Source organism: Phyllostomus hastatus, unplaced genomic scaffold (assembly GCF_019186645.2).
Source record: "Phyllostomus hastatus isolate PE091 unplaced genomic scaffold, TTU_PhHast_1.1 phas_contig_348, whole genome shotgun sequence".
Classification (NCBI taxonomy): Eukaryota; Metazoa; Chordata; class Mammalia; order Chiroptera; family Phyllostomidae; genus Phyllostomus; species Phyllostomus hastatus.
Window position 1 is genome coordinate 674,132 of NW_025333860.1, and position 24,650 is coordinate 698,781.

A 24,650-nucleotide genomic window follows, 5' to 3' on the forward strand; every position below is an offset into this window, starting at 1 on the left:
CTGCCTGGTCCAGCCCTATGCATCTTTCCACCTCATCAACTTTTCATCTCTTTGCAAACAGAATCGGTAAGTCTCTCCCTCCTCCTTGCCTCTCCTTCTCCTTTGTTATTAGCTTCATAAGTGGGGACATTAATGTATTCACTAGACAATGTCTTCACATCACTGTTTCCTGTAATTACAGTCACTTCCCTCCCACTGTCCTAGCTTATTTGACTGTAAAGTGCTTGGAGGAGGGACAGTGTGGACAAAAGACACAACACAGGCTAAGGTCGAGTAGTGTAATGTTAACATCCAAGAAAGTAAAACAAATCATCACCTCTGTAGCAGCTCATTAACAACTGGTAACACATAGAGGTCAATGCACCAGAGCTTAAAAAAAACAATCAATATAACTGGGGACCCTTCCACTATAGAATTCGGAGCTGTATCCATGTTACTAGCAAGTCACCCCAAGAAACGCCTCCTTCAGGGGGTAGATCCACTGTACTTGTCATGTAGATCAGCTACATTATCACTGGAGACTCGGATCCAGCCATCCTCACGGACATGGTAGAGGTTGACCGCACCTCCTGAGTAGGCATCTCTATAGGTAGCTTGGTAGATGGCTCGACGGGCCAGATCATAGGCCTCTTCCACCTCTAGGTCATAGTAGTAACCCCGATCCATGACCCCATATGCATACACAGAGCCAGAACCTACAGAGAAGGCAGCTCCCGAGATTCGATTTCCTTCACTGTCCACGTAGTAGAGGCCTGAAAAGAGAGATGAGGTTAGCAGGAAAACAAATGACCACTCCTTCTGACGTCTAATTCATCCCCCATGACACAGAACTCTTTCCCTCTTTTTAAAATTTTTTTTTATTGACTTTATAGAAAGAGAGGAAAGGAGAAAGAGAGACAGAGAGGCAAAAACAGAGGGAGAAACATCAATTTGTTGTTCCACTTAGTTGTGTATTCATTGGTATGTGCCTTGACTGGAGACTGAACCCACAACCTTGGCACATTGGGACAATGCTCTAACCAACTAAGCTACATGGCCAGGGCTCTATCACTCTTGAAACCTGGAAGAGACCAATAAAAATACAAGAGAAAAGCACTATTATAAAGTTACTTAAAAAAATAAAAGCCAAAGAAACCATAATGAAATATCATCTCACACCTGTCAGAATGGCTATCGTTAATAAATCAACAAACCACCAGTGCTGGCAAGGATGTAGAGAAAGGGGAGCCCTAGTGCGCTGTTGGTGGGAATGCAGACTGGTACAGCCACTGTGGAAACCAGTATGGAATAGCCTCAAAAAATTAAAAATGTAACTGCATTTTGACCCAGCAATTCCACTGCTGGGATATACCCTAAGAATCCCAAGACACCAATTCAAAAGAATCGATGCACCCCAATGTTCATTGCAGCATTATTTACAATAGCCAATTGTTGGAAACAGCCTAAGTGCCCATCAGTGAATAAGTGGATTAAAAAACTGTGGTACATTTACATGATGGAATATTACAAAGCAGAAAGAAAAAACTCCCTACCCTTTGTGACAGCACGGATGGAACTGGAGAGCATTATGCTAAGTGAAATAAGCCAGTAGGTGAAAGACAAATACTGTAAGATCTCACTTATAAGAGGAATTTAATGAACAAAATAAACTAACAACCAAAACAGAACCAGAGACATAGAAACAGGGAACAGACTGACATCTACCAAAGGAAAGGGGGGAGAGGGGAATGGTACAAAGGGAAAGGGAGTAGTCAAAGAACATGTATGATTACCCATGGACATGGACAGTGGTCTCATGCAGATGGACTGAGGGATCGAGGGGAGGGCTGGATAGAGGATGGCAAAGGGGGAAAAATTGGGACAGCTATAATTGAATAAACAAATATTAAAAAATAAAAAGCCAAAGGAATCAAATAAATACTAAGACTCCAGGATTCTACAACATATCACCCCATCTCACCTCACATTGTAGTAACAGCCTTATCTGTCTTCTATGTATAATCAAAAAGCAAGTATAATTTGAATGACTTAGGTTTCAAGCACAGAACATCAGTGGGAAATAATATTTAAAACAATCCTAGCCCTCAAAGTTTAGATTATCTGGGGCATAAGACATATATCACACAATAGATAATAAAGCCTAGGGTTCCAAATCATATTGTAAAAGATCTGCACAGTCCAATGTGCTAGCCACATGTGACTCCTGAGCATGTGAAATGAAGCTAGAACCACATGATGAAATGATATTTTGGATCTATTGGATTAAATATACTACTAAAATTTGTTTGTTTTTATTTTTAAAATGTGGCTACTATAAAGTTTGAAACTACATGTATGGCTCACATTTCATTTCTGCTGGACAGCGCTGAACAGGTCTATATATACCAATAGACCAGGTATATGGAACTGTTCTTTCACACCTTTCAAAGAGAAAAGTGTCTCAATTTCAAAGGAACAAACTAAGCTCCTCTTCCACATCCACTTTTTAATCTCCTCATTCATCCTCCATTGAGTAGTGAACCAATATTCTTCCAAGCGAGTGAAAAAGTGGTGGGTATCCCACAATTATTTCACAGAGAAGAATTTGGCATTTAATAAGCAGATAAATGGATGAAACAAAAACAACTGGAAGAAATAATTATTTTTAAACATAAAGGGGGACAATTACACAAAAAATGACTACCTGTATTCCAACTTGACTAAAGTTGGCGCTAACATCTGATACAAGGTTGAACTTCCTGACGAAGTTTTTATACACTGGAAAGGAAACTAGGCTAAGGAATTTCTTTTCAAAGATGATAAAAATAAGACCTATGGTGAGTATATCAAGCAAAGAAAGATTAGCATCAAGGCTCCTTCTAGGTCAAAGATTCATAAAGGAAAAAAAAAGGAGAGAAATGACTAACTTTTGAGTTGCTACTTCCTATGTATTAGTTTCAAGGTCCAATTCAGGAGACACTAGCCACATGTGGCTACTGAGCACTTGAAACAGGGCTAATGCCACATGTGGAAATGCTACTTTAGGTATTTTGTATTAAATGAATTGTTAAAATTTCACCCTTTTCTTTTTATCCTTTTAAAAAACATTTTATTTACTTATTCTTAGAAGGGAAGGAGAAAGAGAGGGAGAGAAACATCGATGTGAAAAACATCCAATGGTTGCTTCTCACAGGCACCTCAACTGGGGACCAGCCTACAATGCAGGCATGTACCCTGACCAGGAATTAAAGCAGTGACCCTTTGGTTTACAAGGGATGCCCAACCCACTGAGCCACATCAGTCAAGGCTCTTTTTACTTTTTAAAAAATCCATCAGAAAATTTGAAATTATGTGTGGCTCATATTATACTTCTCTTAGATGACACTGACTAGAGTTTTTACATCTATTATTATGCACTTCAATTCTCTTATACACTTTTTGTAGGTCTTATTATTTTATGGGAGAGAGAATAGAAGCAAAAACATGTGTCAGTAACTATATGCTTTATGTGTATTACATAATTTAACCAATGTAACAGAATATGAAAACCAGCCTGAGAAAAAAAGCAACCGGCCTAAGGTCACATGAGTAGTCAATGGCACAGCTAGTCTAACACCATGCCCTCTTCTACACTACAGTGCCTTCCTTTAACAAAGAGTTGAGAAACTAATCAACAAATCCTCAGCACTGACCTAAATAAAGCCTTTTCTTTCTCGCATCTGTTCATCCAACCCCTGCTCTCTATAGTGTCAGCTCAAGAATTATGTGGTTGAATCTTAACTCACCCGGGCCTCTCTTATCCCAGCCACAGATCATGGTACCCATGGACAGCCCCATGCCTTTATACTGATACACCATGTTGGCCAGCAGCTTGGAGGCAGCTGCTACTGAGATGCGTTCCTTGTTTCGAAGCTCATAGATTCGACATTGCCGGGCCAACAGCCGCTCCCAAAAGCTGCAATCTGCTGCACCCCCAGCCATGGTGCCCAGCAGGTAAGGGTTGATCTCTATCACTTTCTTTACTGTCTGGGAGGCAATGTAGGCACCCGCTGTGGCCCGAGAATCTGCTGCAACAATGACTCCATGTCGAAACTGTTAAGATCAGAGGAAAACACAAAGCAGGCCACAGGTTAGACCACAAAAAGTCATGACATTAACTTTTATATCAGTGCAACCCAAAACATCTCCTTTGTCATTTTATACTTCACAATATACCAGTGATTGTCAACCCATGTGCCACAAGAGGCATACTGGTGTGTTACAAGAATTTTTAAAATATGCAATTCCTGACTTTTTAGTCAGGGACACTGACCTCTTTTCCCTTATCGATTGTCAAGTAAAAAAAATGACAACAGCCAACACAATAGCCGCCTGGTGTGGACAAATAAAAATTACATCACATTTTTTGTCAGATCTTCAAAAAATATTATTTTTGGTGTGCCACAAAATTTTTGTAATTACTTTTATGCCATGAGATGAAAAGGGCTGAAAGTCGCTGTAACACATCTTTCCACATACTAATGTCACATGAACTTCACATCAATCCCGTGATATGGGCTTAAACATATCCCATGGATGAGGAACAGGTTTAATGAGATAGAAGGACTGGCCCAAGATCGCAGGGCAAGTTATTACAAAGCTGGGCCAGGAATCCCGGTAGTCTGGCCTAGTACAGAACTCCCTTCCAAGATCCCTCTCTAGTCGTAGCGTTTCGGTTACCCTGGCCTAGAGGGGCCAGTTTCCAAAACCTTTGGTGAATGGTTACAACTGCCTTCCCTTTGTCTAAATTCGGTGCGGCTGCAGCCTCCCCTTTTCTCGGCAGACGCAACCTGAAGTCGCCTAGGAATCGATCCAAGCAGCCTCAGGTTCTTTCTCCCTCTTACTCCCATCCCCACCGTCCCTCTTTCCGGCCAGAGCAAGAACCAGCGCCTCCCGGGGCAATAAGACAACGAAACTGCCGGAGTCGGGACAAGGGGCACGAGGCTCAGCCTGGGTTTCGCGGCCGCCGCGACTGCGGGATCCGGTCTGGGCGCGCGGGACTTAATCCGGTTCCACAGCTGCGTCCGCACCTTGAAGGCCAGGGTGGTGGTTCCATGAAGTATTTCGATTCTTGGCTCCTCTGGGACATCCCAGCTGGGCGCGGCCAGGTTGAGCCCATCACTGGGACTACCTGGACCCAGGTCCAACAGATCCACACGACCCCCGAATCCGAAATACCCGTGCCGGTTCACCGGTAACGAGCTCTCCAACACACTTGCCAGCGCCATGTCTAGTAAGGGCAAAATGAGCTGCCTCCCGGAACGTCTTGTAGATAACGGCCTGGCAACGCCCTGCCCACATAGCTTCTCTTCTCATTAAATCTATCCCAGAAAGGAGCCATTTTAACTCCTGGCAACCACGCCCCCCAAAACAAATGCCAGACGCAAGGGACCATCTTCGCCGAACGGGGGAGAAAATTGGCCTCCCTTCCCTAAAATTCTAAAGGCATATATCTCTGCCATTTTAGGTTTTGTCAGGCAAACAGTACTGGATTACATTAAGATCAAATTCCTAAGAAGCGATTGGAAACGTCCTTGTTGAGTAAGGGAAGTGAGGCCGGCCATGTTTGAGAAGGGCGTGACTGGTTGAAAATCTGCTCTAAAACCTTAGCATAAGTTATCCCCGCCCAGCCAGGTGTCCAAGCAATAGTTTACATCTCTACTGCTTCAGCACCCTATTAACGCTATTGAAATTACCATTTTGTTTTACTGGAAAAAATAATGATCTACTCTAAGGTCATTTTCCTATGAAATTAGTTAAGCCACATTTCCTTGTGGTAAAAGCGCAACTAAATAAAAGTGCTATACCTCTTGTTTGATAGTCTTAATCACCACCCTACCCACGTTCTCTATCAGTACCAATTTTTAAGATTCAATATTCTCTTTACTCCCACCCTCTGGTGGGCATTCTAGTAGGTAATGAAGTGTCCGGAAAGGCAGATAAAAGAATAAAGAAAGAAAAGCGAAGAGCCCAGTTAATCCATAATCTAGATTCTGAGTTCATCTCCTGAATAGCTGAGTCATTTACCATGTCAGAGGCTGGAGGAGAGGTGGGGCTCGGTAAAGATGTACCAAGAGTTTTTCTAACTTAAGCTTGCTAAGACAAGCTCTTGATTCAGAATGTGCTATATTTCATTGTCTCTCCCTCTTTCCACCCACCTTCAGTTTTCAAGCATTTTGGGACCGATAACAAGAAAAGAGGTGGGCAAAAGTATGAAATGTTGCCTCTTGCTTTATGGTTTTATGAAGTCAGTGTCCGGCCTTCCCTGTTGGATTCTAACAGCAAACAACATGGATCAATATTTAAATTTCACTTTCCTCTAATACTCAAACTCAGCCCCTTCCCTTCCTCAGAAAATTCTGCATGTGTTGTATTTTTAATGCTGAAATTTGGCAACCATTTCCAAGCCCAGCATCAGAATGTAATGAAGCGGAAGATCCTTATCTGTGTCTCACACTTGGTTGGTATTTAGCAGGTATTATTTTGCAGTCACCTGTGCAATGCAACTAGTCCTCCTACTGACTTCTCCCAATGGTTCTTTCACTTTGACACTAATAACATTTGTACTTATCTTATGGCGCTTTTACATTTTACCTAGTTAAGTGGAGACCTAAAAAGGGGAGGTACTGCTGTTGGTGGGAATGTAAATTGGAACAGCCACTATGGAAAACAGTGTGGAGCTGCCAGAAAAAAAATAAAAATAGAACATATAATCCAGAAATCCTACATTTGGGTATTTATCTGAGGGAAATGAAATCACTATCTCGTAGAGATATCTGCGGCCCAGTGTTCATTGTAGCATTATTCACAGTAGCTAAGACCTGGAAACAACTATATATATAGAATATTATTCAGCCATATAAAAGAAAACTTTGTCACTTATGACAACATGAATGAACCTTCAGAGCATTATACTAAGTGAAATAAGACAGGGAGAGAAAGACATATACTATATGATCTTACCTATGTGAACTCTAACAAAGCTGAACTCAGAGAAACAGAATAAAGTGGTGGTTGCCAGGGGCAGGGGTTAGGGAAATGGGGAGATATTGGTCAAAAGGTACAACCTTTCATTTATGAGGAATAAGTTCTGGGATATCTAATGTACAGCATTAATGATACTATGTTTTATACTTGAAAGTTGCTAAGAAAGTAGATTTTAAAATGTTCTCACCGTAACAACAATAACAAAAATGGTCATTATGTGCAGTGAAAGATGTGTTAACTAACCATATTGTGGTAAACATTTTGCAATATATATGTATCAAATCATCACATTGTACATACACCTTAAGGTTACACTCTGTTATATGTCAGTTATATCTCAATAAGGTGGTGGGGGGAAGAAAATGATAAATGCTGTCAGTTCACAGGTGGGAGAGGAGGTCAGTATAGATTAGGGTGAGGTTGGGTATCCAGGAAGGCTTTGCCAAGAAGGTCCGGATTCATATCCCTAAGTGCCAGTGGGGTCCCATTGCTCCTGAAACCCACAGACTCTTCCCTCTCTACCCACATCTGGGAAGAATTTTCAGACTAGGTGGTACTTAAGCCAGATTTTGAAGGATAGGATTCAAATAAATGAAGGGGAGGTGGGTGATAGTGTGAAAAGAGGTTGTGATGGATGGATTAGGATTGGACCATAGTAGGGCTTAAATGTTGGCCTGGGGTGGAGAGGTGGTTTGGATTTGATCTTGCAGTCCTTCAAGGTTTCTTAGTAGAGGAAACACAAGATTTGAGTGATACCTTAGGAAAAAAATGTCAGTGTGGAGGATAAGATTAGATGGGGAAATTGGAGGGTGGCCAATTATGAGGCCATTCCACTGTCCAAATCTGATTTGACAATGGCCTGACCTAGGGAGGTGACCATCCATCCATATATAAAGGCTCTAAGACTACCCTGGCTGGTGTGGCTCAGTGGATTGAGTGCTGGTCTGTGAACCAAAGGATTGCTGGTTCAATTCTGAGTCAGGGCACATGCCTGGGTTGCGGGCCAGATCCTCGGCGGGGGTGTGTGCATGAAAGGCAACCACACATTGATGTTTCTTTCTATCTCTTTCTGTCTCTTTTTCCTTCCCTTCCCCTCTTCTGAAAATAAATACATAAAAAAAAATTTTTTATAAAGAGTCTAAGACTTACGTAGTTTTTAGAAAGAGGAAACATTCTTATCTCTTTAGTAAGATTTCCATGTGGTCTTACACAAAGGAAGGGAGAAGAACTGGTTGGACCTTAGCATGACCTCCCGGTTTCTCCAGTCTTCCCATGACATGTTTGCATTTGCCCTTTGAACTGAGACCCTAGGTATCTATGATACCACAGCCCTACCATCATGATATCTGGAGGGTCCAGGCTCTTTCCTTTGTGTGTGGGTCTGTTTCTTTGAATAAACCTACTCCTATAGCAACCCTTTGAGCTGCAATGTTTAGTAAAATATACTCCACGTGGTGCTAGAAGTAGTTGCAGCTTGTCACTCTGCTCTTGTTTACTTAGTCTTTCTGAAGAGTCAGCTGTCAGGATTCAACATCCTTATCCCCTTGACAACACCTGGTTGGTCTAAGACTTAGACTCAGCATTGTGGGGTCAAAGTCCGTTGTTTCTCCTGCCTGGGAACTATGAACCAATCTCTTGTCATTGTGAACTATTGGGCAGAAGGGGAACCAGGAGGGAGAAGGTCATCAGACTTTTTCCAGCTATATACACAGAACTATATAACACAAGTAGAGAAGCTATACTGCTGGGGAACTGTCAGGAATGCCATCTCTGTTTGCGGGTGCAGATTCACATTTACCCTCAAAGCAGAGGGGGAAGAGAGCTCCAAGTGAAAATTTCCCTGACCCCTGGCCCCTCACTACCCAGCCTTTCCAAAAGGTATTTGTGTTTCTCCACCCCAAACCCTCACCCCCAGGGCTCTCTTGTTCTTTTCTCTTTTGTCCTTGTCTCAGTCTATTTCTCTTTTCCCACCTTGACCATGAGGTGAAAGTGTGAGGTGAGGGAGCATCATAGTTCCCTGGCCCCATACCTCTGAGGCGGGAACCCCATATTTAGAACTCCTGTCTCCATGGGGCCACAGCACCCTATTCTGACTACTTTAGAGCACTGACGTGTGTTTATTCCTCCTCCTAGGCTGTGAGATCTTTCAGGGCAGGGAGAGGAAAAACAAGAGGAACCTAGCTCTGTTCCCTTCATTTGCACTTCCTTTCCTTGGAGGATGACAGACAGAGGACTCCTTAGGCGAAGCTCAGATGTGTCAGGGGCAGCGTCTCCCCAGCGCTGGAAACTCATCTTGTCTCCCCTCAGTGGTCCTCTGAGGAGGAGGGGGCTGCTCCAACAGCCAGACCCCAAGCCTAATTTGGAGTTAGGGAGAAGCGAAGCCACAAATCACATGCTTTCCCTGCCAATTCTGGCTGCAGCCAAGCTTTTCTTTAGCGTCCCTCTTCCCTTACTTGACCCAGCTCACAAATCCTTGTCTCCCTACTTCTAAGCTTCACTCAGCCCCAGGATGGCTCTGCAGGATGTATGCAAGTGGCAGGCCCCCGACACCCAGGAGCTATCACCTCACCTGTGTCAGGCTGGTGGCTGGGCTGTACCTCGGGGCTGTGACCCTCCAACCTTCTTGCAGACCCAGGGCCCCAGGCTGGCTCATGGCACCACCACCCTGGCCTTCCGCTTCCGTCACGGAGTCATTGCTGCGGCTGACACCCGGTCCTCCTGCAGCAACTACGTGGCATGTCCAGCCTCACGCAAGGTCATCCCTGTTCACCAGCACCTCCTGGGCACCACCTCTGGCACCTCCGCTGACTGCACCACATGGTACCGGGTGTTACAGCGGGAGCTGCGGCTGCGGGCACTGAGGGAGGGCCAGCTGCCCAGTGTGGCCAGTGCTGCCAAACTCTTGTCAGCCATGATGTCCCGCTACCGGGGGCTGGATCTGTGTGTGGCTACTGCCCTGTGTGGCTGGGATCGCTCGGGCCCTGCCCTCTTCTATGTCTACAGCGATGGCACCCGCCTGCAGGGGGACATCTTTTCCGTGGGCTCTGGGTCTCCTTACGCCTATGGCGTGCTAGACCGAGGCTACCGCTACGACATGACCACTCAGGAGGCCTACGCCCTGGCTCGCTGTGCCGTGGCCCATGCCACCCACCGTGACGCCTACTCTGGGGGTTCTGTAGACCTCTTTCATGTGCGAGAGAGTGGGTGGGAGTATGTGTCACGCAACGATGCCTGGGTGCTGTATTCAGAGCTGCAGAAGCTTCCGGAGCTGGAGGAACAAGAGGAGAAGGAGGCCAGCCAGGTCCATCCTGAACCTACCACTCCTGCACAGAGCTGGTGAAGGTGGAGAACTCTCTGTAAGACTGGTGTCAGGAGACTCTGGACTCCCCACAGAGACTGAGACTCTGTAAGAAGTGGCAGGACTTGGGGGACCTAGTGCAGGGAGTGGGTGGAGGATATGGCATGAGCAGCATCACAGCATCTGGCTCCAGCCCTAGTGGGAGGCTGGTTGCATTTGTTCCAATTCCATCACTTTCTGCCGCCCAGAACTATTGATGGTTCTGCCCAGCGTGTTCCTATTGACACCCAATAGATTGGTCCAGCCCCCTTCTCGGTGCCAAGTCCTCCTTTCAGCAAAGCCTTACTGCATGCCTGCCGTGTGCCAGACGCTGTGCTAGGTGCTAGACCCTTTTTAATTGCCATCCTCTTTTCTGCTTTTTCCACCCTATCCCCAGTCTTCCTTCTTCTTCCCACTTTAGTCCTCATCTCAGCTTCAGAGTCTGTCATTTTCTCAGCTTGATGAGTCGGAGTAGCCAAGGAGGAAAATGAGGTGGGGAGTATTCCAAAGGGCCCAGGCTGGGAGAGGCAGGGCAGTGCATTGCGGACCCCTGGTGGGTGGTGATGGGCTTCTCATCTGCTCTCCTCTGCCCCACCTTTCATTCTAATGACTATAATGATTACTCCTTTACTGAGTGCAGTTCTCATGGTAACTCTTTGAGGTAAAAGTTATCCTCACTTTACAGAAGAGGAAGCCTTGCCCAGGGTCACACAGTAAGTGGCAGAGGTGAGGCTTGGACCCAGACCTTCTGCTCCAGAGCAATGCTCCTTTAGCACGGCTTCCCCTCCCACATCCTCTCCCTGACTTTCCTCTCTGCCACCAGAATAGAGCCCTGCAGGCATCTGGGGAGGGAGGTGGGGGAGGGTAGCTGGGCCCAGCCCATGCCTGGTGGCCAGGGATGACTGAACCCAGTGGATCCTGAGGACTTGGAGGGGTGAGCTCAGGGAGACGGCTCCCACGGAGCCTCATGTGCCCTGCCTGCCAGGGCCTGGAGCCATCGCCACAGCTCACCTGTGCACTGCTCTTTGGGGTATGTCATTGTTGCTGCCAGACTTCTCCTTCTTTCTTCCTCTCCTACTTCCTTCTCCTTTTGCCTGCTTTCCAGCCTCTCCTTCCTATAGCTCCTTCTGGGGAATGCAGAAAACAGGGAGGTGGCTGTGCCCATGGGAATTGTCAGGTTAGCACATCTTATGCCCTTCCTGCCCCCCTCCTCCTCCCTTGTGAGCCCAGATTTGGAGATGCAGGCTGACATCTCTTGGCACCCCCTACTCCCTTCTCCTTCCCAGGACAAATAGGGGAGAAAGCACGATTAACCAAGAGATGGGGCCTGAAGGAAGGTTGCTGAATCTTCTTTCTCTCATCCCACTCTTCCTAGCCTCCAGCCCATCCCTGAGTTCCAACCCTGAACCTCAGGCTCAGGGTTACTCCAGGCAGGAGCTGGCCGGCCTGAGGAAACCTCCAAGCTCTGGCCTTCGGGGGGATGAATGGGGAGGAGGGGGGAAAGGTCAGGAAGCCCTAGGAAGGAGAGCAGTGGGGGCAGAGAAGAAATTGCAGTGGGGAGGAGCCACAGAAAGGTGCCCAGGACAGTAGGATTAGCCTTCGTGCCAGGGTCCAGAACCTAGCCAGTGGCCTCTACAGCAACCCTTCTGCACCCCTCTTCCATTCCTCAGGCTCAGGAAAGGAGAGGTGGGACTCTGGGAAGGACAGCAGGAGGTCACAAATTCTGGCCAGCCTAGTCCCAGAGGAGCATTGGAGGAGGGGCAGCTTTTGTCCAGGGTTCAAGCGTGTGATGGACTCAGGCACGAAGGTGCATCTCCATGTGCAGAGATGTGTGTGGGTCGTGGTGTGAGTGATCCAGGATAGGTGTGTGTGAATGTGGCAGGTGATGTATGTGTGGTTCCTGTGTGCAGACAGGAGACAGACTGGAGAAGGCGCAATGCCTGGATAAGGAAAGCAGTCCCTTATTGGGGAGAATGCCAGGCCTTGTCACTTATTTTGGGAAAATGGTTCAGAGTAAAGAGGGTCTGGGGTCAAGGCTCCTCCCACCAGTTCACTACTTCCGTGACAAATGCCGGGAGTAGCACAGCCTGAGATTGCCACCTGAGCGCAGCAGAAGGCCTTCTGTGAACTGCATGCAGCTCATTCCCCAGGGATGTTCTGTGCCCCTCCACTTCCCATAAACTGGGAGGGAAGGATGAAACCCAGACAAAGAGAGCAGAACAGGAGGAGAACCCTTCTTCTCCTTCTTCTTCTTCTTCTTCTTTTTTTTTTTTATGAGACAGGAAGGGAGACATAAAGAGAGGGAGAGAAACATCAATTGGCTGCCTCTTGTATGTACCCCATCTGGGATGGAACCCACAACCTAGGCATGTGCCCTGACCAGTAATCGAACAAATGAACTTTTGCTTTCCAGGATGACCAACCACTGAACCACTTGGTCAGGGCGGCAACCTTCCTTCTTGCACCTCCTTCTCCCATTTTGTCTTGCCTTTCCTTTTTCTGTCATGTTCCTGCCCTAGTTCACTCCTTTGACAGCTTCTGTCCTTCCAGATGATGAGGCATTTGAGACCAGAGATGAGGGTCTTGCTGACAAACCCGTTTCCCTATGCCCTGTTTTGTTTTCCTCTCTAAATTTAGTGAGTCGGGAGGATCAGAGGAGGATGCTAAGAAGGGCTGGAAGAAAAGGCAAAGGTGTGCATCCATGTCAGCGTACCCCTCACTACCTAAAGTGGCCCATGTCAGTCTCTCCTATTCTCCATTTATTCCTGAAGGGTTGATGCAGATATCAGGGTGAGACCAAAGGGGTAAAGGTCTGGCCTGTCCTGCCCTGAACTAGAAGACCTTGTTCCTCCAACACCTGCGTGGTGTGCTGCCTCCTGAGGCCTTCAGGGAACAGATAGTCTGCTCTTGCACAGGCCATGGAGCAATCAGGGGTCCAGTCCCAGTCTTCAGCAGAGGAACTAACTCCAGCACTGGAGCAAGGGTCCTTGTTGTCCCACCACCTGGTTGTCCTCATCAAGCAGGTGTGGAAGGTATCTTCCCATTGAAGCAGCTTTCCCTGATTGCCAGCACCCCACACTTTGTGGGGGGGGCACAAGGACCTGTCCTGACTCACCTATTTGAGTCTACAGGCCTGCCTACAGTTAGGAGGCCTGGGTGCTTGTGCTGACTCCTGAGTGGATCCTTTCTCTGTTTAGGGAGTGGGCATTGAGAAACGCTGGCTGCTCCTGCTCAGCTCCCACCTGTGAGCTTTGATTCTGCCTTCCTGGTCCTCTCCTTTCTTCCTTCCTCCTTGGTGCTCCATGAAGAAAAAGACAAGGGACTGGGGAGAAATAAAGGTGGGGGTGGCAGGCCCAGATTCAGTAGTCTACCCTTTCCCCTATGGGCACCACAGGCCCCGAGAGACTGGTTTGCCCCACCCCCTGCATTTTTTCTCAGCCTGGAGTCCCTCTTCCTTTCTTCTCCTCCTCTCTCTCTGTAGCCCTCACCTTCTACGTCTCCTTCCCACCCGCCCCTCTGGCCAGTCCCTACATCTTAATTTCTTTGGACAGTTTGAGAATAACAGGGAACTCAGAGAGCTGATGGTGAGAGTCGGGTACTTACTCCCTGAATGGAACTAACCCAAACCCCCCTCTCTCTAGAGGGACTTGGAGTGGAATAGCTCCCAAGGGAGGAAAAATGAACCAGAGGGAATAGGCTTAGGCTTCTCCTCTCGATCTTTGGCTTCATACAGAAACCTCAGTGCAAAAGCAGAACAGGGCTCTAGCTTTACAAAATAAAGTGTTTGTTTATTATGAAATTAGAGATGGAGGCCCCTCCCCTTCCTCCCTCTTTCCTCTTCCCCAGTTGCCTCCCCCTTTCCTTCCCCTACTCTTCCCCTGGGGCCTGGGAAGCACACAAGACAATGCCCAGAGCTGGGATGCCAACAGCTGGGCAGAGCTCCAGGGAGGCAGCCAAATGGGGGGGGGGGGGTGGCTGGAGCTCTCCCCTGGGAGATGGGCTGGCACCCCCTCTCTGCTGGAGGCCAGTAGAGCCAGGATGAGGCCATGAGTGATGGATGGAACCATGCAGGAAGGTCTGTAAAGACAGGAGAGCCCAGTTAGAGATAGTGAGTGGGGGTAGGCTTCAGGCCACCCATGCCCTGCACAATCCAGGGGCACTGACCTGGGGCAGAATATCCCCTGCAGGAAGGTGGGCAGCAGTGGCTGGAAGTGTCTCTTGCTTTTGGGATGAACGGAAAAAAAAAATCCACAGGGACCCAGAGAGAAATAAGGGGCAGATGTGGGCAGGAAACAGACACAGAACATGTGTGTGGGGGCAAGGGAGACAGAGAGAGCATGTATGAGAGACTTAGAACCAGAGAGACAAAAGCAGAGCCACGGATAAGGTGGAATCACAGTGACAGAAAAGAGAGATTCAGAGTCAGAGCCACACAACGGAGACCCAGACAGTGCTACAGAGACAGAGATCCCTGGAGAGGACACAGAAGACTCAGGAAGAGGGAGGTGAGAAGAGGGTTGCTGGGGGAGCTGGGAGGAGGAACACAGGGACAGGAAGAGGCTTGGGGCCCCTGGGCTGCTGCCGCCTGCTTGGACCCTGGGGCTCACTCAGAGGGCCAGTGCAGGCTACCCCACCTTGGATGGCAGGGCAGCCCGGCTCTCAGGGGGCTGGGGGCTCCTTGGTCCCGTACAGCTCGGCTAGGGTGCGGAAGAGTGGCCCCCAGTCGTCCAGTGGCTCCGCGGGGCCCGGGGCGCCACCGGCCTCAGAGCCCAGGGAGCTGAGGGAGCCACAGGAGGAGCCCCGGCCCTCGTAGCCATACACCTGCACCGAGTCGTAGGGTGGCACGCTGGGGTCCTCGTCTGCCTCACGGAGCCGCAGTGCCAGGAGCTGAGCCACGTCGGCAGGGCCGGGAGGCCGAGGCTGGCGCTGCGCCCGGGCCCGCGGTAGCACGTCACGGCGCCCAAGGGGGCCAGGGGCCGTCAGGGCCGCCGAGTCAGGGTTCTGAAGGGCGCTGATATCAAAGGCCTCTGTGTCCTCTTCACCACCACCCTCGTCGTCATAGGTGATGATGTTTTCCCTGACGTCCTCCTCCTCCAGCACCATCAGGGCTTCCTGCTTCTGGTGCCGCAGGGCCACGAAGAGCACCACCAGGGCTGGGGGAGAGGCCGCACAGGCGCTGAGTCAGCGTCCTGGGCAGGCACAGATGGTTGGGTGACAGAGGAGGCCGTGTGGCCTAGGGGTAGCAAGCCCTAGGTTTGACATCTGGCAAACCTCCTATGACTTCACCCCTTACTTGCTGTGTGAGCATGGGAAGTTGCCCAGCTTCTCCAAACCTCTTTGACCCTTAGATTGATTACTGGTATGGAAAACAGGGAAAGCATTTACCAATGAGGGCTGCGGAAAGGATGAAATGGAATACCATAGGTGATGTGCCCAGTGCTACACGTGGCCCAGAGTCAGGGCTCAATAAGCAGTTTCTATGGCTTGTTACTGTCATTACGGACCAGCAGTCAGAGATATGAAGCCAGAGCTTTTTCTCTCGGATGAAGCACCAGCCAGTGGGACGATCCAGGCACAAGGGTTCCTGTAAACCCCAGGGTGGATTTCCCTGTGTCCAGGATCCTGATTCCTCTCCACACCCCCAAACACTTGGACCCGACATCCGTGTCTCACTGTGGCCTGACTCACCAAGCAGGGTGCCCACGCAGGTGATGATGGCAAGCAGGGCCCCAGTGCTGAGCCCAGCAGGTGAGAGCTGAGCCTCAGGCCGGCAGGACGCCACAGAGCCATCAGGCCGGCAGCGGCACATGCTGACAGTCACGGTGGCAGTACTGCTCAGTGCTGGGGTCCCCCAGTCCCACAGTTCTATGGGAACCAGGTAGGGGGCCTGGCGGGGTGGAGCAGGACGGGAGGGCAGCAGCAGGCTGGCAGAGCCATCTGAGGTAGAGGAAAATTGTTAGGGCATCTCCTGGGACCAGTAGGGTCAGTCTGGCCCATGGAGATAGCTTTCCATGGGGGAGGTTTACAATCAACAAACCTGTGGAAATCCACATCTTCTTTCTGTTAGGAGGAGGGCCCAGATATGTGGGTGGGGGCCAGGCAGGCTGGACTGGGGTGGTGGAGGAGAAGAGGGGGAGGGAGACAGGCATGGGCATGCTTATAGGAGGCCACCCACCTTGGTTGTCCCGGACAGTGAAGTTTGCATCGGGGCCCAGAGGACCTTGAAGGGAGACACGACTACTGTTGCCAGCTTCATCTCTGTCCAGTGCCCGGATGACCTGAATCAGCTGGGAGGAAAATGACAGGCCTTGTATGGAGTGGGCAGCTGGAGGTCTTGAGGTCCCAACCCCTCTGTCTCAGCAGCTCACCTGGCCAGGGGCTGCAGAATCGCACACAAAGGTGTCATAGGGCTCAGCCAGCTGAGGAGCATTGTCATTTTCATCCAAGGTCTGGATGGCCACTTGCACGCGGGAGGCCTGTGCGGAGCTGTCTGAAGCCAGAACATGAACACCCCCCCCACACACCCACACACAACATATGTGGTGCATGGGCATGGGTGCCATATGCAGCATATTCACATGCAACACATGAAATATGCATGTGATTTGTATGTAGCAAACATTGTGAAATGAATGGAACCCCACAAAGCACACACAACATTCATGTAGTACTCGAGATATGTACAATATACAACACACATTTAACAGGAATGGCACTCATGATATATATAAACAAGGACCCACATGTAGGGCACATACACCGTAAATGAAGGTTAGACAGAAATGCATACAGGTTGCACTTAGACAATAGTCATGAAATGTACAAACACATGAACACCATACATTAGAAAGACACTCAACATTGAAAACAAATACAAGATACGTGAAGTGGATGTTGAGTATACACAGTAAATAGTATACCCCCACCCAGGGTCCAGAGAATGCATTTTCATGCACAGCATCGATGGGAGGACACACACACACACACACACACACACACCATGCCCCGTCAGAGGTCTGGAGGGCTGTGGTGCAGCAATGAGCATCACTTAGCATTGACCTTGGGAAGGGAGGAGCTGTATGATGCATAGGGTGCAGAGCCAGGCTGGCCTGGGCACCACAGGCAGATGCAGGCCCCTCTTCCCACATCCCTACATCAGGTGGCTCCCACCACTACCCTGCCTTGCTCTTCACTGCCGGGGCACCCAAGAGAGAACGAAAAATGTGCACCCCTGCCCACCTTGGTGCTCACCTTTCCTAGGCTGGCTCCTTCAGTCTCCCCCCAGTGGGCCCTGAAGGTTGCAGCCTGGCCAGGAGGCTAAGTGAGGCAGTTGCCTGACTAAAGGTTTGGGACACCCCAGAGACAGGATGCGGCAGGGTCCCATTCCTTCACCACAGTAAGGGCCCAGGGTCTGCTAGTCAGTATTGAACTTCCGAGGGGTGGGGAGCAGAATTTGGCAGAAGGTTGAGAAGACGGTGAGGGGAAGCACACACATACACATAGTCAGTTACATATTCACAGGCAGCCACAGCACACAGGGCCACTCACAGACAGACATGCACGCACTACCACATAACACACCTCTGCAGGGACATAAACACAAACCCACACGTGTCCAGCTGAACACACAGGGCAGCAGTGTGGTGAGGGACAGAGCTCAGACTCTGCAGCCTGCTCCACCACTTCATCTCTCTGTGACCTTGGCAAGTTATTTAACTTCCCTTCACTTGAGTTTTCTCATTGTAAACGAGGGAAATAACCATACTTCCCTCATGAACTTATGGTGCTGATTAAATGAATAAACCCACATTTGGTGCTGAGACCAGCACCTGATACACAATAAGTAATAAATTATTATTACCGTCCACAAGCACTCACATACACAACAGACACAACCAGCTCTGTGTACCTGTCACTGTGCCCATTCAGTTACACACATGCATAAGCAATGTAAATGTAATTCTACACACTCAACTCTAGAAGCAGTTACAGATATGTACTCATAAACATACATGTGTATGTACATGTGATCTTCACACACGTGGAATAACACACACATAGGTGCTCACCATATATACACATTAGCTCTTGACTACCATGTACAAAACATCCCCCCACACAGGAGCAACGCCCACAGACAGGACACAGCGTGCGTGGACACCCTCGGACACGAGCAGGGGTGCTAAGGGGAGACTGACGGAGGGGAAGGGCCTGCTTGCTTCGGTGAGCCTGAGCTGCCCAGAGAGAGGCAGCTGAACCAGGCAGCTGGTGACTGGGTCCTGACAGGGGCAGGAGAGGGCTCCCCACAGGGCTTCCCGGGGAGCGACTGCTGTGGCTCCTCAGTCACCCCCCAAAGGAGGTCCCAGCCCTTCCCTGGCCCCAGGCTTTAGCCTGAAGCAGAAAGTGGGCAGGACAGGGTCAGCCAGGGTGCAGGCTGGGACTGTTAGAGGTTGGAAGCTATTTGAGGTTAGGATTATTTTCCAGATGGGAAAAGCCAGGTAGAGGAGTGAACTTAAGGTCAGGAGAATGCTCTGGCAGACCTACTGTGCCCAGCCCAACTCAGCCGAGGACAGCAGGCCTGCCTCATGGTGACCATCCAGGCTGGGGACGAAGGTCTGACAGCAGTGACCTCCCTCCCCCATGCCACGCTCAGGGACAGCCCCTCTGCCAAGAGGCCCTACTTTTTCCAGGGCTCCAGACTCCTCACCGAGCTCTGTGGCCAGCACTGTGAGGTTGTGCCATGCTCGGGCCTCGCGGTCCAGGGGCACAGCTGTGCGGATGGTGCCATCCTCGGGCTCGATGGAGAAGCAGCGCTCCACGTCAGAGTGGGGGAGGATGGAGTATCTGGGAAAGACAGAGCCAAGGAGCTGGGGCGGACTGGGGGCAGGTCCTCAGCTTGCTGTTCTGCCTCCCTTCCTTCTGTTCCTCTTACTGGGCCTCCTGGCTCATCTGAGTGGATGGGCCCGGGCTCCTGGGGCAGAACCTGCCCCGTGCGCTAAGAACCATAACTCACACAGGGTCCTCTTAGAAGTTATCAACATTAAATACCTGTCCTGAGACTCAGGGAGACAGGGTCTCCTTGGAGTGGGAGAGAGAGACAGAAAGAGATGGAAAGGGGGAGACACTGCCTATCTTTCAGACTCTGGGCTCTGTTCCGGGGACTCTGGGATCTATGTTCTAGCCCCACTCAGCCTCAGAACAGCCACATGACCTTGGGCAAATCATCTAACCTTTGCTTCCTCAACCTCGAAAAGGGAATGACACCAGCACGTCCCTCAGTGCTATGATAGGGATACAGGAATGCTGGCTGGGAGGTGGAAAGAGTGGCTCTTCTCCAGGCCCCATCCTGGTTCAAATCCCAGCTCTGCCACTTACTGACTGGGTGACCTTGGTCAAGTTACTTAACCTCACAGGGCCTAGCCCCTGGAAAGACTAGTGATGAAAATACCTACTTCAAAGGGCAGTTGTGAGAACTGAACATCAGCCAGTGGGTAAAGTATGACATACTGGGGGACTGATCATAGTGATCAAGGATCAATCACACTCAGTAGATGAGGTTACATCTGCTCATCTGCTGGCACTGCCACTGGGAGGCACCACTATTACCCACCCAGAAGGATGGGTGGAGAGCCTGGCAGTGTTGAGCCAGGCCCTCCAGCCTGCACCTGGCCCCAGGTCCCTGGGGAGGGAGACCTCTTTCAGGAGGCCAGTGTGATTTACGGTCAAGAAGACATCCTCTCTGAGACTAGACTGCCCCTGGGCACCTTCCCCCAGGCCTGGCCCTGCCTGGACACACCCTCACTCACCTGATCAGGCTGGCGGGGGAATCCAGGTCAGTGGCTGAGACCTGGCCCACCAGGGTCCCTGGAGCCTTGTTCTCAGACACCGCCAGGTGGTAGGCAGCCTGGGTGAAGGCGGGTGGCTCTGGGGCATCCTGCACAGCTATGCGCACTGAGGCCACATCCTTGAAGGGCCCCCGCCGCAGGTAGGCTGGGTCGATGAGCGTGTTGGTGGCCTCCACACGGAAGGAGTAGGAGCGACGAGTCTCGAAGTCTAGGGGCTATGGCAAGGGGAGATGGAGTGGCTGAGATGTGTAGAAACCAGGGCAGGCCCAGGCTCCTGGGAGGTGGAATCCTTTCCCCACAAACTTCCAGTGCTCAGCCCACCTCAGAGGAGAGGTGCACCAGAGGGGCAGTGGCCTTGGTGGTCAAGGGTGGGGGCAGATGACTTAGTAACTTTAGGTCTATCCCCAGCTCTATCACAGGTTTGATGTGTGAAGCCTTGAGCCAACCATGCCCCCTTTCTGGGTCCCAGGCCCTTGTCTGAAAGGTAAGAGGATGACCATGATCTCTAAGTGCCAACATAGGTTCCTGAGTCTGTTCTGGACCAGTTATGAGTGTGTCCTGAGGGGGTGGGGGCAGAAGGAGGGTATGAGTGAGTCTACAAGTGTCAGCAACATGAAGCTAACCTTTCGGACGGTGAGGAGCCCATCTCGCCCCTGGGCGTCTGTGCTGATGCTGAAGGCCTCGGACCCCTCCCCATCCAGGATGCTGTATGCCATGAGGGCGTTGTCACCCAGGTCTGGGTCCTGGGCCCGAAGCCGGCCCACCAGGGTGCCCGGCCCAGCTGTCTCCACCACAGAGAACTGGTACAGGCCTTGAGGGTGGGTGGAGGGGAGACATTCTTAGAGAGGTCCCCAGCTCTCTTCCTTCCCCCAGCACCTCCTTCTTCTGGGTGCTGGCTAGGAGAGGGATGAGGGGGGGTGGTCAAGGGATGGCCCAGGTAGCAGCAATGGACACTTACTCTGAGGGAACTTGGGGGGGTTGTCATTGACATCACTGAGGGTGACTGTCACTGTAGTACTGCCCGACAGCCCCCCCATGTGGCCGCCCATGTCCTTGGCCTGAATCACCACCAAGAACTCCTCCTGAGTCTCTCGGTCCATGTTGGGGATGGCAGTGCGCACAACTCCTAGGGAGAGACTCTGGGTTAGGGGGTTCCTCTTCCTGTGGCTGCCCCACCGCTCCTGAACCCTACCCTCACCAGTCTGGGGGTCCACAGAGAAGAAAGGCAGGCCATCCAGCACAGTGTACACCAGCTTGGCGCTGTTCCCATAGCTGGGATCATCAGCATCATGAGCAGTCACCTGGATTACCGATGTCCCTGTGGGGGGTCCCAGCACTCCACTCAGCAGGGGCAAGGCCGGAGGGGAAGAGTAGCAGATGAGGGGAACCCAGATGTGAGCAGGGCTGAATCAAAAGGACTGGGTTCTGGGGTAGAAAGCAATGGGGGAAGGAGAGGAGAGGGCACTCCAGGACGTGGAGGGATCTGGGCGTCCAGACTTGGGTTACTCACCAACGTTGGACATCTCGGGCACTGTAGCATGGTAAGGCCCCAGGGGAAAGATGGGGGGATTGTCGTTGATGTCTTGCACCTTGATGATGAACTCTGATGGGGGCTCCAGAGGACGGTTGGAAGCTCGGTCCACAGCTTGGGCCAGTAGCACATACTGTGCCTTCTCCTCCCGGTCCAGGCTCTTGGTGACATGGATATTGCCTGTGGCCTCATCAATCACAAACACGGTGCCTGCTCCCTCCCCAGTCAGCAGGTACTTGGTGCGGCCCTCACCCCGGTCCACATCCGAGTGCAGCTGTAAGGGTCAGGGGAAAATGATGGTGGTTCCACATAGGAACAGAAAGTTCAAGAGTCTGAATCTAGGACTGGGTGGAGCATTGGGAGTCCTGAGGGACCAAGGTCATTGCAGAAGTGATGAAGTTGCAGGGCTGGGCTACAGAGTCAGGGTAGCCATGGGAGGGCTTGATCCTTACCTTGCCAATGAGGACGGGCTCTGGACCGGCATATTCCTCAATGACAAAAAACTGGTTCCACACCCAGCTCCTTCGGGTCCGCAGCAGTGCTGGTCCTGAGCCCCCCCGGGACCATGCCCAGGCCCGGGCTGGGGCTGCCAGGCGTCCTATGCAGCCCCAGCCACCCAGCCAGGCCAGCAGGAGCCTCACTAGGCCCCACATGTTTGGGCTCTAGCTAGGGCTCTCTTCACTGCCCCTAGGTGCTGAGGCATGAGCTGGCTGGGGCAGAGGCCACACGTGCTGGGGCTACCCCATGGATCCACACCTGCAGGACAGGTAGCTCTTCAGGGTCAGGGAACCCTAACCTTCCACCCCACCGGAGGTAGATGCTGAAGAGCCAACCTCTAAGGAACCAGACTCCCAATGCCCAGAACGCAGTCGAAGACAGAGCAGACAGTCTGATCCTTTCCTCTTCCCAGGCTCTGCCTGTATTCACATCCAGCCCTCCAAGCTGATAAGTCTCCAGCCAGTCAACTCTGAGTAGAGAAGCTAGGGAAGAAAACAGGACAGGGGATGCTGGGAGGGCCTGGAGCCCCATGTGGCCCATGTCCTCTCAGGTGGGGCATGCAGCAGGGGGCTGGGGGAGGTAGCGGCTACCAGAAAAGGCTTACAACCTAGAGGTTGGGATTCATGGAGTTGTCTAGGGTCAGGCTGAGATAACAAGAAGTGCAACCTAAGACAGGCTTGAGAGCCTGTGAAAAGTCCCTCCTCCCCAGAAACCTGCCCCCAGCCCACACTGCCATCTGAAGTCCTTCAAGAGGAACTGGGCTCATGAGGCTGAGTGGGGGGTCAGAGCTGAAAGAAGAGCTGGTGGAGTTGGGGGTAGGACCAGGAGACTGGGGAGGGGGAAGAGGCAGACTCAAGCTAGACACAGTGTGACTGAGGGAGAAACTGAGGCTCATGGACTGGCCAGCAGGGACAGAGACAGAATGGCTGAGAGAGACTGAAAGAGAGATCAAAGGAAGCTGCCTGGTCTCTGAAAGGCAGACAGGAGCCACTGGTACTAGTCTGGGGAATGTGAAGGAGGGGGAAGAGGGGCCTCTTGTGTGATGAGCCGGCAGGGCAGCCCTCAGCTCTGGGCATCAGACCAGGCCGCCAAAACTTCATTCCGGGAGAGGGGCTGGTTCGGAGGGGCCGCAGGAAGGGAGGTAGACAGAGTACCCTTCCCACTGCTCTTTCCTCCCTCTCCTCCCAGGATGAGGGAACCCTCGCAGGTGTCTGTGGCTGTGCCCCTGCTCCCTCAAAGCAGACACACACCTGACAGTCCTTTCCCTCCCGAGGGAAGAGGGAAGACTGACCGAAGCTGGGGACCAGAGTGGGAGGCGGGACGAGAAGGAAAGGGATAGGGGAGTGGAAAACAGGAGAGCGAGGAGGGAAGACAAGAGGACAGGAGAGGGAAGGAACAGGGAACGCAAAGGAGGGCAGGAAAAGAAAAAGAGGAAGAACAGGAAAGGAGAGAAAGGTAGAGGAAGAAAAAGGCAAAGAGGAAGTGGAGATGGGGAAAGACAGGGCAAGGGACAGAGAGAAGGCTTGGGGAGACAGAGGGAAGGGGCAGAGACGGCAAACAGGCTGAGAGAAGGCAGGGTGAAGACATCGAGGGAGAGGAAAATGGGAAAGGGGGGGGGGAGCGAGGGAAGAAGGGAAAGAGGTAGAGCGCGGGAGAAGGGAGAAAGGAGCCGGCAGTGGGCTCCCAGCCGAGGAGCGCACTGCTCTGAAGACACCCGCAGGCTGCGGGCCCCCTGCCTGCCCCTCCACGGACCCCCAACCCGGACTCCAGAACAGGCCCTTACCTGGCAGTGCCAAGGGGCCCAGCCCGGCGAAGAGCACCCCCGTCCGCCCCTGTCGCCGGGTCCCGGGGGCACAGCCCCGACGCGATAGGAGCGGGCGCCGCGGCTCCGCTGCAGGTCTGAGCGGCCCGGCGAGAACAAGGGAGCGAGACGGAGGGGGCGGGGGAAGGAGGCTCCGCCTGCGGAGGAGCGAGGCGGCTCCACGCCGCGCGCGGGAGAGCCCAGCCTCCGACCCTCCCCGGCCAGCCCGGGCTGAGCGGAGGGGGCAGCGGGGGCTGGGGGGGGTGGTGATGCTGCCCGCCGCCAGGCGCATACAGATGTACCACCCTTCCTGGGCCAGGCCCGCAGCACCCGGCGGGGCACTTGGGCAAGAGGAGGTCCAGGTCAGTCCCCAGAGCTGGTGGGGAGGATGCCCGCCCCCCCCAGCCGCCCCCCCCAGCAGGTCGAAGGGCGAGCGCGGGGCGAGGTGGAGGAATTTGGAGCCACTGCAGAGACCAGCTGGCGCTCGCAGACCAGCCTCGGGGGCTTGTACGGACCCCGGGTGCAGGGTGGCAGCATTTGGGGAGCCTTTGCAGGGCACTGGAGTGGGCCGGCTGTGGTACGCTTCAGGACTTCATAAGGGTTTAAGAGCCCGTGGGTTGGGCCTAGGAACAG

The 24,650-nt window shown here is 51.7% G+C and overlaps 3 protein-coding genes across 3 annotated transcripts; 1 reads left to right on the top strand and 2 right to left on the bottom strand.

The window, feature by feature from the left end:
* Positions 1-264: 264 nt before the first annotated feature.
* On the bottom strand, positions 265-5,275 carry PSMB5 (proteasome 20S subunit beta 5). Its single transcript, XM_045841164.1, has 3 exons — positions 5,049-5,275; positions 3,765-4,071; positions 265-752 (listed from the first exon to the last, which is right to left on the bottom strand). Exons 1-3 carry the CDS (start codon positions 5,244-5,246, stop codon positions 466-468), a joined length of 792 nt encoding a protein of 263 aa, XP_045697120.1. The 5' UTR covers positions 5,247-5,275; the 3' UTR covers positions 265-465.
* A 4,239-nt stretch (positions 5,276-9,514) lies between these two features.
* On the top strand, positions 9,515-10,345 carry PSMB11 (proteasome subunit beta 11). Its single transcript, XM_045841288.1, has one exon. The coding sequence runs from the start codon at positions 9,515-9,517 to the stop codon at positions 10,343-10,345; it is 831 nt and encodes a 276-aa protein (XP_045697244.1).
* A 3,945-nt stretch (positions 10,346-14,290) lies between these two features.
* On the bottom strand, positions 14,291-24,120 carry CDH24 (cadherin 24). Its single transcript, XM_045841165.1, has 14 exons — positions 24,000-24,120; positions 22,552-22,698; positions 22,171-22,474; positions 21,698-21,992; positions 21,386-21,505; positions 21,146-21,313; positions 20,811-20,998; positions 20,149-20,402; positions 19,050-19,186; positions 16,711-16,832; positions 16,518-16,629; positions 16,031-16,279; positions 14,507-15,495; positions 14,291-14,419 (listed from the first exon to the last, which is right to left on the bottom strand). The coding sequence occupies exons 3-13, from the start codon at positions 22,369-22,371 to the stop codon at positions 15,002-15,004; spliced, it is 2,340 nt and encodes a 779-aa protein (XP_045697121.1). The 5' UTR covers positions 22,372-22,474; positions 22,552-22,698; positions 24,000-24,120; the 3' UTR covers positions 14,291-14,419; positions 14,507-15,001.
* Between the last annotated feature and the right edge of the window lie 530 nt (positions 24,121-24,650).